Genomic DNA, 16140 nt, shown 5'->3' with positions numbered 1-16140 from the left:
GATATCGCTCATGCCGAGCCAACAAGATGCCTCAAACGACCTATTAAAGGAATGAGGTCAACATATACTGGACTCCTCACTAGGATTGATGACCATCCTGGTCAAACATCTGCAAATTTCACTGGCAAGAGTCAAGGTAGAACTATCAGAATTGGAAAAAGACCTAGCAACAAGAGATATGAACCCGGAAATGACAAAACTAAAATCAGATTTAGAAAAATATGTGGAAAAACATGAGGATATAGTGAGAAATCGCAAACAGATGAAATATCAGAGAGATAAAAACGATTACGCGCAAGGACGCATATTTACTTATGCAAAGAAATTTGACATTTTTCAAGATCAGAAAAGAAATACAGCCAACTATCAGAGCTCAACAAGTGCCACATCACTAACATCTACAGGAACCAGCGAAGATGAGTCAGAGGAAATTGTAGACCAAACAACACGTGATTTTTTAGGGGACATGAGGCTGGTCCTCACACAACGATCTTGGGAACAAAACCAAAACCAAGGAGGAAGAGCGGGAGGAAGGGGGCGCAGATGGGTACCCAGAACTGGAGCCCTGGGATCATCAAAAAAACAAGTAGAGGAAAAAGGAGGAAGTGGCTCCGTAGAAGAAATTGGAACAAAAACAAGAAGTATGCGCCAGAAGAACTTAAAATGAATTGGCAGGAAGATGTAACAACAGATGACTTGGTTATCATAAATTTATCATCACGTCCTCTGAATGATCATGAAACAAATTTACTGAAATATGGGATTCATTTCTGTCCGACAGAATCAATGAATATGGCACAGACAAGCATCAATATATATAAATATATCAGACAAATCAAATTGGCAAACATTTTCCGAGAGAATCAAGAAATGGCAAATTACACCAAGAAGAAAAAGATAAAAACATTAGACTCAAACAGTCAAGATCAGGGTTTAACAACAACTAACCTACCAGGATTAATGATGTTAATAAACCTTGACGTAATGGAAGATTGCGATATCATTACTGAGGAAGAAGCTTGTCCCCAGAAGGGAGCAGGTTTGAGCGGAAAAAAACCCTCATCAAAATTCTACCCTCAATTACCACAAGGAAACAAAATTGACCTCTTTCAGGAGGCAGTAATTCAAGACATCTACAAAATTAAGGGTACCAAATATCGGGATAATCTGAAGACAGAAGAGAGACAAGCCCTGGAAAACCTCACAGAAGATCAAACTATAACAATCAAAATGGCCGACAAGGGCGGTAATATTGTTATTCAGAACCAAAAAGACTATGCTGCGGAAGCTCATTCACAACTAAGAAATAAACAATATTACAGAAAACTCGACCGCAACCCAACAAAAATCTTCAAATCCAACCTGGATTAAAAGATTGCAGAATGGCAGAATGAAAACTTGATAGACAATGATGAATGTAAATTCCTCACAACGGACAATCCAGTAACTGCAACAATTTACTTCCTTCCTAAAGTGCATAAGAACCCACTAAAACCACCAGGGAAACCGATTGTTTCGGCAAAGGGATCACTTATAGAACCAGTGGCTAATTATATTGATTACTTTCTTATGCCTTTTGTTTTGAGCTTAAGCTCATATCTACGTGACACAACAGATCTGTTGAAAAATCTCCAAGAACTCCCTTGGCAATCGAGCTACATGTTAATCCCCATGGACGTGATAGCCTTGTATACGAACATTGAGCACAGTATAGATATACAAGCATGTGCCTTTTTTCTAAAAGAAAGAAACATCCAATTCACTAAGCACAACCAAATGCTCCTTGATATGATTGATTTATGTCTCACCCAGAATGTCTTTTTTCTTCGGTGAAGAAATTTACCAACAGGTTAAAGGCTATGCAATGGGCTTCTCCTTTAGTCCAGCATTCGCATGTCTCACCATGGGGTGGTGGAAACAACAAGTGGCGTGGCACCCGGACAATGATCATCATGCCAATAAAATAGCAAAGTGGCTGAGATACATCGATGATCTCTTGATAGTGTGGGATGGATCAGTGCAGGAATTTGAAACATACTTTAACATCTTGAACTCGACAGATACAAACTTGAGATTTACTTATAACATAAGTCGAGACGAAGCAATATTCCTTGACACCAGAATCTACATACATAACAACAAAGTAGAGACCACACTATATAGGAAGGAGACATCTACAAATGCAACACTCATGCGGAAAGTTTCCATCAAACATCTGTAAAAGATAACATACCGTAAGGAGAATTTTTAAGATTACGCCGCATTTGCTCCCAAGAAAAAGAATGGACAACAAACAGCCAAGATATGGCACGCAGATTCAAAAGACGAGGATACAAACAAGGTATCATCACAAAAGGCTGGACAAGAGCAAATGAAAAGAAAAGAGAAGAAATCCTCCAGACTAAACCAAAAAAGAAAGACGAAGCACAAACTGATAAACAACCGGTGAGACTGATATTGGACCATTCAAGGGAATCTAAACAGATCGTAAATATCTTAAGAAAGTATTGGAAAATTCTACATTTAGACGAAACTGCCGGAAAAATAATGGGAAACCATTCGGAAGTAACATACAGGAGAGCCACCAGTCTGAGAGACAAACTGGTGCACAGTCACCATCAAGATCCTGAGAAAAAGAAAAAAGGTATTCAGTGGTTGAAAAGGAAAGGATTCATAAAATGTCAGCAATGCAAAGTCTGTCAAATTGCCATGAACAGAACAGAAGTCACCTTACCAAATAAAAAATCTTGGGTAATTAAACAACTAATAAACTGCAGAACAGACTATGTAGTTTACGTGATTGAATGTCCGTGTGCTTTAAAATACATCGGCAGCACCAAAAAGGAACTAAAATTAAGAATCCTTGAACATGTAAGGGCGACGACCAATAAAGATAGAAGTAATGCTGTCGCCAAACACATGGAGATTGCACACAACAGTGACTGGAAACTGTTAAAGTTCTATGGTCTGGAAACAATTCTACCTCATGAAAGAGGAGGAGACCGTGAGCGAAAACTGAGATGCAGAGAGTCACGCCGAATATTAAACTTTCGAACTTTACACCCGGACGGGTTAAATCAGAGTGAAGAACTTTATGTACATTTGTAGATAATAAGAACACACGAGAAGAACAATCAGAAAAAAATAAGGCACGTACTGTAAAATAGTCGCATAGGGAATGTAAAAAAGAAAGAAAAAATGAAAAAAGTGAATAAACTTTTCCTGCTGTTTAATCATAGTACACAATGTGAAAAACAATGGGGCACTGAAAGAACACACGTAAAGAAAGTAACACCAATAATCTGCTCTCTCATACAATATGCCCACTGGAGAGCTACACTAAAGGACTCCCAATGACAATGTGATCTGTTTTGAGAACGGTCTCCTAGATAAAAAATAATTCAGACTGTGATGAACTATGGGGGATGGTTATGACCCATGAACAATTTAAGTTGAAATTTGAGGAAGCAACCTCAAAACTATTATACAAATGTTTTTGAATTGAATTTTGGTGGAGAGAACAAAATTTGTGTAAATTGTGTGTTCTACTAAACATCCGTTATATTAAGTTTAACTACAAGTCCCAGAACTCTTAGCATAATAGACAGGAAGTCACATGCTAATCACGTGGCTTTGGGGATACCACTCCTTAAAAGAAGTTAGTGAGTGATGTAAATATCTACCGTGATCAAGCCGTCTGTTGGCGGTGAAACGCGTTGGTATATATTTTTGGATATTGAGAACTATGGATAAATAAATTGAATTGGAAAAGAGAGATCCTTCGAGTGCGGTTTCATTCCTTTGGAGGAGTTGATTGATAATATACAGATACATGTGATCAAGCCACTCCAGTGGTGAAACGCGTTATGGCTGATTAACGAGAAATAAATGCTACTGCTTGCACTCAATCTGGGCTCGTGTCTGCTTTTGGTTGTATGCAAGCTACATCCTATTTCCCCAAGCGGCTCCCGAGAGAGAGATATATATATATATATATATATATATATATATATATATATATATATATTCACTGAAAAAACCATCGGTTAGAGACCATATATAGTTAGCTGCACATTTATTGATATAAAACCAATGAAATTCCCTATATAGTTAGTTGCACTAACTATATATTTCGCGCATCCGCAATCCAATGCTGATGATGTCACATATTACGTAACGGCATATACCCAGGCAGGCTTTAAGAACAAAAGCTGGCTATAAAGTAGGACATATACATATATACATAACTGATCAAAATTAATGCAATGGACTGGAATGATATCAAAAAAGATAATTTTTAATAAAAGATAAATAGATACATATAATTAACAAATTACACAATAAAAAAGTTTCTCTTAATGCTCATGTGGCTCTTTTTCAATTATATATTAGAAAGACATCATGATATATAAAAAAAGGATCTTTTTTCCTTTTATGAAGAATAGGGCTGTGTGTCAACGCGTTTTGACAAAGTCTTTTGTCTTCATCAGGACTAATGGATATTCAGCCACTTTTTCTAAAATAGATTATAACCAAGAGGGTTCAAAGCTGATGAAGGGAGTAAGGCACCTTTCCTTTAATATCCGGAATCGGTATGTGATAACTGTTAAAACAGTGTTCACTGCTTCCGTCTTACTTCTACCTACAACTACTGTTCGTCGTCTCTTTAAAAAGGGGAGGGAGACCTCAAACATTCTCCGCCATTTTCGTAAAAGTGTATCGTAACGGTTGATAAAGTTGATAGTCCGTATAACTTTAACACTTGTTGGATGTTGGGAAAGACGCGGTAATTGTTAGAAGCTATTGCGCATCTTAAATCCACTCTTGTAGATAAAGGGCTGTGATTCAAATTAGACGTCCGTTGGCCGGAATACGCCCACGTTTAGATGTACGCGGTGCTCGAGACGTCTCTACCTCCCTCAGCAGTCCGAGTTGATCAGAAGGACCTACAAGATGTCACATATTACATCATTCATGACATGGTCAGTGACATCACTGATGACATCACTGATGACATCTCAAATGACATCACTGACCTATGGTTTTTTTCAGTGAATTTTCAAGGTTTTGTAAATGCAAATTCCTAACTATATATGGTCTATAACCTATGGTTTTTTCAGTGAATTTCATTGGTTTTTTAAAAGCTAATATCTATAGCTGTAAAATATATTCTTTATTACGTGACGTATCACGTAGCCACGTGAGACGCCTCATGGGTGAAAGAAATCTCATCAGACGCGTTTCGGGCACGTCCGTGCCCTTGCTCACTGTGTGTGTGTGTGTGTGGAGGGTCAGTTAGCCTTACTGTGAATGGTATTAGGACAGGTATGTTTTGGCTCCGGTGTTTACTTTGACAGACTGGTGTACTTTATACCTGAAATTATAGTCCGTTACCTAGGTCACTCAAATACGTGTCCATTGTGCTTCCTTCTAAGTATTGCTTAGTGAGAGGATCCAAAATTTCATGTGGCTCAGCCACTGCTCCCAAAATCAGTTTCCACCCTGTGATGATAATCTCCCAAAACCATTTTAGGAGTATGTCTTCCTTAAGAAGCAGCATTCATTCTACTTGTGTGACTGTATGTAAAACAGTGCTTTTCAATCATGCTGCATGGGCAGTTGTCAGGGCTGCGCATGCCATTGACTTCAGTGTACAGAAGACTTATGCTTAGCAGAGCTGTTTGTTTTCAGTGGATATCGTTACTCACCGGCTTTTCTGCGGCGGGGGCGGGCACCGACAATGTGCCTGCGCCCCCTCCGCCACTGCTCCAGCCTCCCTCTTGGTCTCCGGGGCTCCCTCGACACAGGGGAGCCCTGCACCTGTCCGTCCCGCCTCCTCTTTGTCCTGGTGCCGGCGGCTTCCTTCTCTCCTCCGGGCTCCCTCAGGACACGGGAGCCCCAGCCGCAGACGACGCTTCTCTTCCAGGTGGCAGGGCTCCCTCCCATCACGGGAGCCCTGCAGAGTCAGCCGCCATCTTCCTTCTTCCCCCTCGTGGCGGGGGCGGGCATTTCCAGCCGGCCGCGCTGGGATTGGCCGGCCCCAGCACTTCCAGGTCGCCACGGGCAGCGCGGCGGCCCGATTTCAGGCAGGCAGGCGGGGACAGTGCGCGCACGGGTGCGCGCCGATAGATATATATAATTGATTTTAAATGCAATTTTCTCAGCAAATACTGGACGGATTTACACCATTTAAAAAAAAGCATAATCTGCGAACCAGTCTCTTCCATTTTACCAAATTTCAAATAATTCCGTTGAGCCGTTCGGGCTGTAGCCATGTCTAAAGGTCCTATGGAAATTTGCATGGGGAAAACACGTTTTGGGACCCCCCTTTTATCTCAGCCCCCACTTGACGAACCCCCCTCAAACTTTCAGGGAAGGAGCGGAGCGTAACGGGTCATCTTCTTTGAGAAATTCACGTAGATTCATTAACCGAAGCCAAAGTTATTCCCAATAGAATGTTGTGGATTTCCTATGGAAACTAGGTCCTAACTATATATACCTACTGGCTACCGCCAGTAGGTAATATATATACATATCCATATATATATATATATATATATAAATATATTGAAGCTCCAGGTTGCCCGCAGGTCCGGACGCACTCCGCCAGCGGCAAGGTGTTTGCTGGGCCATGTAGTGCGTGTCAGAAGCGGCACGTGAAATTGTCGAGCCTCTGATGAGAGCGGAAAGCTCAGAAACGCGTTAGGCCAACATCGACACAGCCAAGAGCATATCGGAAAGCAGTGGCAGTCTTACCTTTTCAAAGCTTGAAGCTTGCCGCTGGCGGAGTGCGTCCGGACCTGCGGGCCACCTGGAGCTTCAATACTACACGCGGCCGCCCGGCCGTAAGGGACTGCACCACGCCGGGAACAGAGGGGGTCACAGGGCTTCGAATTATGAGGAGCTCGAACTGTGAGCCAGCTGGTTCCAGGATTCAAGACTGTCACCCTTTCTGAGGCCCATCCAGGGTTTTGAAATGATTCTCTGACACGGACTACATGGCCCAGCAAACACCGGAGGGTGGCCTACCAATGGCAACTGAGAGGGCGTGTCAGAAGCGGCACGTGAAATTGTCGAGCCTCTGATGAGAGCGGAAAGCTCAGAAACGCGTCAGGCCAACATCGACACAGCCAAGAGCATATCGGAAAGCAGTGGCAGTCTTACCTTTTCAAAGCTTGAAGCTTGCCGCTGGCGGAGTGCGTCCGGACCTGCGGGCAACCTGGAGCTTCAATACTACATGCGGCCGCCCGGCCGTAAGGGACTGCACCACCCCGGGAACAGAGGGGGTCACAGGGCTTCGAATTATGAGGAGCTCGAACTGTGAGCCAGCTGGTTCCAGGATTCAAGACTGTCACCCTTTCTGAGGCCCATCCAGGGTTTTGAAATGATTCTCTGACACGCACTACATGGCCCAGCAAACACCGGAGGGTGGCCTACCAATGGCAACTGAGAGGGCGTGTCAGAAGCGGCACGTGAAATTGTCGAGCCTCTGATGAGAGCGGAAAGCTCAGAAACGCGTCAGGCCAACATCGACACAGCCAAGAGCATATCGGAAAGCAGTGGCAGTCTTACCTTTTCAAAGCTTGAAGCTTGCCGCTGGCGGAGTGCGTCCGGACCTGCGGGCAACCTGGAGCTTCAATACTACACGCGGCCGCCCGGCCGTAAGGGACTGCACCACCCCGGGAACAGAGGGGGTCACAGGGCTTCGAATTATGAGGAGCTCGAACTGTGAGCCAGCTGGTTCCAGGATTCAAGACTGTCACCCTTTCTGAGGCCCATCCAGGGTTTTGAAATGATTCTCTGACACGCACTACATGGCCCAGCAAACACCGGAGGGTGGCCTACCAATGGCAACTGAGGGGGCGTGTCAGAAGCGGCACGTGAAATTGTCGAGCCTCTGATGAGAGCGGAAAGCTCAGAAACGCGTCAGGCCAACATCGACACAGCCAAGAGCATATCGGAAAGCAGTGGCAGTCTTACCTTTTCAAAGCTTGAAGCTTGCCGCTGGCGGAGTGCGTCCGGACCTGCGGGCAACCTGGAGCTTCAATATATAAATATATATAGACATAAATATATATTTAGTGCAGTGTAAATAAATTATTAAAATACAGCTATAACATACCCAATATAATCTTTTTACAACAGGCTAATAAGAAAATATTTTCTGTATTACAATAAATATGATGAAAATACTGCAAGCAGATTATCATCAAGGACATATTAGATTTTCAGCTAATTCAAGAGGGAAACAATGTTTGCCAAACAGCACATTTGCGATTATACACAACTATTACAAAGTTACAAATACATGGACTTTAGATTACATTATGGACTTAGGTGATGCTTTATATACAGATATGCATTCTATTATTGAAGAACAGCTTATGCATCCAGACGATTTACCAAATTGTATACAACACAATAAGACTATCTATTCGCTTAAGCTTAAAAAACCTTCATATGGGGACATATTAAAACATTTTGACCCATCTTTCCCAAATATGCAAACAGTATTAAAAGCTGCACTAGATTTGAACTCAGGTGTTTTGCTTTGCATGGATATGTATGTTATATCCATTGTAAACAATAACAATTCATACTTTGTATTTGACTCACATAGCCGCGATAACACAGGAATGCCTCACCCATATTGGACATGCATTACTATAAAAATACCATTTGAAAAACGTATAGACTGCATCACAAATCTTGCACATAGTCTAAAGCGAACAAATACTAATTGCGTACCATATGAATTAACTCTTATAGATATAAGTACAATTAAAAAAGATAAACTACCAAAAGCAATGCTCAGTAATGAACAAAATAGAAATTCAGTACCAATAAAATATCTTTATGTGCATTCTACTGAAGCATGTGTCAATTTTTTCACACACACATTTCAGACGCGTACACAAAGAGCAAAAAATATCATTTGGAAATCTAAAACAAACACTTTTTCTAATGAAGAACAGCCATCAACATCATTAGCTAATACTCTTAGTACTCAAACATATCCAAATACACATTTAACTCCTACAACAACACCTAAAAAACTGTCTACAACTAACAGCAGTAACATAAGTACAACACAATATACTAGCACACCACATAATAGTACCACTACTAACACATATGCAAGTATAGTTAAGAAAACACTTAATCACAATAGCATAAACATAAATGTACAACAGACAACATCAACAAGTAATTTACATACCAACACATATTCAGATAATAGCCATCATACATATATACCTATTACTGAAAGTAATACAATAATAGTTCCACAAAGTATGACCAATAGCATATTGCCCAAAGGGCAAACAAACACAGAGAATACCAACATAGATGCTAATATTTTAGCACAAGCTCAACAATAAATACATATATTAAATAGCACACAAAAACAGCAAAAAGAGACAAATATTGAAAACACATCAAAAGGTGCACAATCTCTAACACATAGTATATTTGCTATTCTACATAACTACTGTAAACTAGCATCTACTTGGGATAGTCTAGATTTGCATTGCATTATGGATCTCGGAGATGCTTTATATACAGAAATGTACTCTGTTAATAAAGATAATTGTATGCAACAACAATATTTACCAAATTACATAGATCACAATAACATAATATATTCTATTAAGCTCAAAAAATGCTTTCGAGACAAGATAACTAAAGAAGCACAAATTAAAAATGCCAAATTTATATCAACATTAACTTCTACAATTAATTTACAAACTGGTGTATTAAACTGTATAGATAAATATGCAATTTCAGTATTTAAAACTATCCATCCATACTTTATATTTAATTCACATAGCCAAGATGAAAAAGCAATACCTCATCCTAATGGAACATGTATTGCTATATAAATCAAATCTATTAATGTACTTATAGAATACATCAGAAAGTTAGCTGATAAAGAAAAGCTAACAAATTCACTGAGTATTACTTTACAATTAACTCCAGTGAAAATAATCACAATTAGCAAAGTGTCACTTAAGGTAACACAAAAAAACCACAGCAAGGGTAAAATAAAGTCTATAAAAAACATATATGTCCATACTACAAAGATATCTGTAAATGCATTAACACATATTCCAACAACAAACGTACAAGTAGAAGATGCAATTATAAACACAGTAAACAGCAATAGCCAAGCAAATGAAGAGCTTTTGACAACACACAGCAATTTGACTTCTAACATAACTATTAGCAATACAAATGTACTAACAGACACATTTACACCTGATGCTGAATTTCAAACTCAAACAACAAGTAGGATACAAGTTCTACAAACTAACAGTAACAGAAAAAGAAAGCATACGCAAGAACAAGAAAATGCACATAACACTAATACTAATATAACGTTACAAACAACAACAGACATAATTAGTAGCTTTCATGCCCAAATAACATATGGTCCAGAGTATGCTTGCACGATTTGCAATCCATTATGGCATAAACAAAATTTGCCGAAAACACACAATATTAGGAAATAGGCAAAATTCATAGCATGTAACATTAGCAAATTCCAAATAGATGAGATATGTAAAACATGTTACACATATATAAGTAAGGACATATTAATACCACCTTGTTCTTTTTATAATGGGATGACATTTCCCGATATCCCTGCAGCCTTACACTTGCATAATTTAGAAGAAAGATTAGAATCGCCAAGAATACCTTTTTTACAAATTAGAACACTACCACGTGGGTTCCAAAAATCTCTCTCAGGTGCAATAGTTAATGTACCTGCAGATGTTATGACTACTGTTACTGTTTTACCAAGGCAAATTAATGATAACATGACAATTCCCATTACATTAAAAAGAAAATTAAGTTATAAATCTTATACCCATTTTGAAAATGTTAGACCAAATAAAGTAAAACATGCTGCTTTATATTTAGAAACTACTAGCACTATGTTCAAAGAATATGGAGTCACCATTAATGCAGATTGGGAATATGCACCAGCGAATATACCACCTTGTAATGACACTTCTGATACAAACGATACATCAGATTCCGAAGACAACATTGCAGCAGGGAATTTAGATACTATGTTAACTAATGAAACTATAACTACAGAAAACATAAATATTTTAAGTTTAGCACCTGCAGAACATAACACACCAAGAGGTCTATATGAAGACATAGATTCTGAATATTTAGCTTTCCCTATAATATTTTGTGGAAAGCGAAGGCCAACAAATAAAGAAAGGCATGTACCAATACATTACAGCACAATCTGTCAATGGGAATTAAGAAGTAATGATCAAAGAGTAGCAAAGTCTATGACAAAAGTTTTCTTTAAATTGACAAAATTACGCATAAAACAAATACAAAGCAGAAAATACTTTAAAAATGGGAAGATTATAACTGCAAAAGACATAAAACAAAAATTAGACAGTATTTTACAATATAATGAGGGGTACAAAATACTAAAAACTATATGTAGTTCACTACCATATTGGGAGCAATGCAAAAAAAAACTATTTGCTATGATTAGACAATTAGGAACACCACATTTTTTTTAACTTTATCAGCTGCAGAAACAAAATGGTATCATTTAATTGACATATTATTGCGTAGTGAAGAAAGGAAAGAATGTACAAAAGAAGAATTTGAGAATATGTCATGGGAAACAAAATGCACATTAATACAACAAAATCCAATTACATGTGCAAGACGTTTTGACTTCCAAGTTAGAAAACTATTTAATTGTATTTTATTACATGAAAGTAACTCAATTGGCAAAATTATAGATTACTTTTATAGAGTTGAATTCCAACAACAAGGATCACCACATATACATGCTATAATATGGAAAAAGAATGCTCCACAATATGAAACTTCTGAACTCAATGAAGTTATTACTTTTATAAATAAGTATTTAACATGTGCAAAAACACAATATCCAAATGTAGAGTCTTTGTTACCTCTCCAAAGGCACGGGCATACAAAAAATTGCTGTATCAAACATAAAAGAACATGCAAATATCAGTACCCAAAATATCCAATGCCAGAAACTTTAATATTAGAACCATTAGAGCTAGACAAAACAGATCAAGAGCTCCTTCTGCAAATTGAACTAATACATCTAACTATGAACACACAAGACTTCCAAAGTTATACTTTTAGTCAGTTTTTAGATTCATTGCAACTAGATATAAGACAGTATCTTTTATGTATACAGTCTATTATAGAAAAACAATTCTAAAAAGAACACCAGCTGAATGCTTTATTAATAACTACAATACTACAATTTTACAAGTATGGCAAGCAAACATAGATATACAATACATCTTAGATGCATATGCATGTGCCGTATATATAGTTTCATGTATTAGTAAATCTGAATGTGGAATGAGCAGAATAATTGCACAAGCTGCAAAAGAAGGATATCACAATCCAGTATTAAAAGATCAACATAAGCATATAGGTAACAAATTCCTAAACTGTACAGAAATAAGTGCACAAGAAGCAGCCTATCTTATACTTCAAATTCCTTTATGGAAAAGTTCTGGATCTTTTGTATTTATTAATACAAGCCCACAAGAAAAGCGTACATACTTATTAAAAGACATAGAGACTATACATTTGTTGCCAGATACATCCAATAAAATACAATATGAAAATATTATAGTAAAGTACAGCAAACGGCCTAAAGAATTAGAAACATGTACATTGGCTGACTATGCATCTATGTATGATAAAAAAAAGTACGAAGGGTAAAAAGGAAACAGACCATGAACATTTTCTGACTGAAAATAACTTTTATAGCTCAGATGAGGAAGAACTGGAGATTAATATACAAGATGAAGCAATAGAAGCAGACTATACAAAATGCAAAAGCCACAAATAATTTGCTATTGCAGATTTAACAAAAAAAATGACTCAGAAAATTATTATAGAGAATTGGTAATGCTTTATTACCCATGGAGAGTAGAAAATCTAATAATTGGTCATAAAGAAATATATTATGAACGATATCTAGAAATTAAAAACACAGTTGACTTTCATCATAATAAATATAATAAAACACTAAACAAATGACAATCAAAACAGTACATTAGACACATTACTTATTCCTCCAACAGATATAGAAACAGATGACAACATATGTCATGAAGTTCAAGTTAATGAACAACTATTATATGACTTATCATTCAATTTAGGCATTAGAAGTACAAGTATTGAAGAAGCACTGGCCAATAATATAACACCAAATGACCAATATGACAGTATAATGCAGAATCTTACTAATGAACAACTTAACTTTATATACCATCACTTACATTGGATAAAAACAAAAGAAGCACCCTGCTGCACATTTTGTACAGGTGGTGCAGGAGTAGGTAAAAGCTTCCTTATTACAGCACTTTACCAAATATTACTACGCTACTACAATACTAGAGCAGGAGAAAATCCAGTCAACATATATGTATTGCTTACAGCTCCGACAGGCAAAGCAGCACATAACATTCATGGTAAAACTTTACATAGTGTGTTTAAAATACCAGTTTCGCAAACACTAACTCATAAACCACTAACTCATAAGAACAGGAGCACACTACAAAACCAATTATTGCATCTTAAATTGCTAATAATTGATGAGATATCAATGGTAGGGGCAAATCTATTCAATTTCATACATAATAGATTACAAGAAATAAAAATGTCTAATCTCCCTTGTGGTGGAATATCCATTTTAGCGATTGGAGATTTTTATTAATTAAAGTCAGTATTTGACACCTATACATTTGAAAACTCTAGGCATTCATACAGACCATTAAGTACTAATCTATGGCAAACACATTTTAAGTTAACAAAAATTATGAGGCAGCTAAATGACTTGCCATTTGCTGTACTAATAAACAGATTACGAGAAGGGGACCAAAGTAATGCAGGTGTAATACAAATACAAACATGAGAATTAGAACCACCAGAAAACATTAGCAAAACTATACCTTATATTATGTTAACAAACAAAGAAGTTAATGACATTAATAGTGAAGTTTTATTGCAACACATAATAAACTATCCTGTATACACAGCAACAGCTATAGATACAGTTGTATCTGACTTAACTAAAGTAGTCAAAAACAAAATACTAACTCAATAACCTACAGACGCAACTAAAACAATGGGCCTGCCATTCATATTACATATTGCCTTAAAATTAAGGTATGATCTAATTTGTAATATAAATGTTAATGATGGCTTAACAAATGGTGCTACAGGCATAGTTGAATTTGTAGAAACTATCAATAACACCCCTAATGTAATATGGATTCATTTTGATAAGGAAACCGTTGGTAAATTTACAAGACAAGAAAATAGACACATATATAGCACTAACATTTTGCCTAATTGGACACCAATTCATACTGTTTCACAACATTTTCAATTTACACAAAAATTTATAACAATTATACGCAAACAATTTCCCCTATGACAATCATCTGCACGTACTATACATAGAACACAAGGAGAAACTATTGAACCACTTTACATCCAATTTAACAATAACAAAATACATCATTTGCATTATGTAGCTTTAAGAAGAGCTAAATCATTAGCCAACATATATATTAAAAACTTTCAGCAAGACAAAATAGTTGTACATCCAAAAGTACATGAAGAAATGTCAAGGTTAAGGGCAGATATGCAATTGCAAATATCAGTACCCCAATTATGTAACTATAGCCAACTGTGTAATATTAATGTACATAATATACGATCACTGCAAAAAAATTACACAGCAATAAAATCCGACACAAATATAATGAATGCAGATATTCTATGCCTCACTGAAATAAACACTACTAGAACAGCAGATAGCAATACTTTCTTAATAGAACAGTACCATCTATTAATATTTGATAAATTCCACCATCAGAAAACTAAGCATGGAATAGCAATTTATTACAAAAAGAATATTTTCTTAATGCCAATATATGAAACACAACACAAAATTGACATTCTACATTTTACTCTGCATCTTAATAATTGCAACTACTTATTTGTTATACTATACAAGCCACCACATGTACATATAAAAACACTGTTACAAGTTTTAAGTACCATATTAAACTTCTACCCTAATTATAACTATATAATAATGGGTGACTTCAACATAGATTTAACACAAGTATCAAAAAATGCAGCACTTCTATTAGAATATATGCAAAACGAATTTAAATGTGCCCAAAATATTAGAAGAATATACAACAGACTACAATTCGGCATTAGATCATGTCTATACTAATGTACACTTAACGCACTATGGTATATTAGAGTCATATTATAGTGATCACAAAGCCTTATGGGTAGCAATTTAATAAGCATAATGTATAATTTAATATGTTGTTTTTTACAGGAATTACAAATGTTTACACAATTTAAGTCCAGAATGTATACTCACATTTTTCTCTCATTTCAGATGATTTCTATACAAGAAATTAAGCAGGCAAAAGAAGAAGAGAGCAAACCATATCAAAAAGCCATAAGAGCTAATATAGTTACATGTTCTTCAAAAACAAACTACAAAAATGCTAAGCAAGAAAGCAAAATCTTATACCATCTTGCTCTAGCAGATAAAAGTGGTTCAATTAAAGGCACTTGCTATAACAACGATTTTAACAAGGAAACTGAATTATTATTAGAAATTTTCATACAAAGAACAATGTAGTACTATTGACTAAACAAACAAAGATATCAAGGATGCCACCTTTAACACTTCCAAGTGCAATTATACAAGAAGCAAAAAACATACTAGAACCACTAGCTCCACCAGTTTCACCAATAAAAACTATAAGAGAAGCGCAATTACAATCATTAATGACCGTATCAGGGACAATGTCCGAGGTATGTTGGTAAAAAAATAAATATGATTTTGAACATTAAGTATAAAATAGAAGTAATTCAAAGTAATTTTCAGATTTCAATAAACTCTTCACCACACTCTCTTCTCAACACTCTCTTCTCCACACTCTCTTCTCCACACTCTCTTCTCCACACTCTCTTCAACACACTCTCTTCACCACATTCTCTTCACTACACTATACTAACATCTCTATACACTATATTATACTCATTGATATGCTTTACTACTTACTC

At 36.8% G+C, this 16140-nt stretch overlaps 1 protein-coding gene across 1 annotated transcript in view; it reads left to right on the top strand.

Annotated features, from left to right (window-relative positions):
* LOC147683724 (uncharacterized) overlaps positions 1-15712 on the top strand; it is a 245436-nt gene extending 229724 nt beyond the window's left edge. The window contains exon 4 of the mRNA XM_086942569.1: positions 15464-15712. Within this exon, the coding sequence (XP_086798695.1) occupies positions 15464-15712 (249 nt within the window). The remainder of the gene's footprint in view (positions 1-15463) is intronic.
* Positions 15713-16140: the final 428 nt, after the last annotated feature.

Source organism: Lissotriton vulgaris, chromosome 11 (genome assembly GCF_964263255.1).
Source record: "Lissotriton vulgaris chromosome 11, aLisVul1.2, whole genome shotgun sequence".
NCBI lineage: Eukaryota > Metazoa > Chordata > Amphibia > Caudata > Salamandridae > Lissotriton > Lissotriton vulgaris.
The sequence above is the reverse complement of the archived record's forward strand: the minus strand, read 5'-3'. Positions and strand labels throughout refer to the sequence as shown.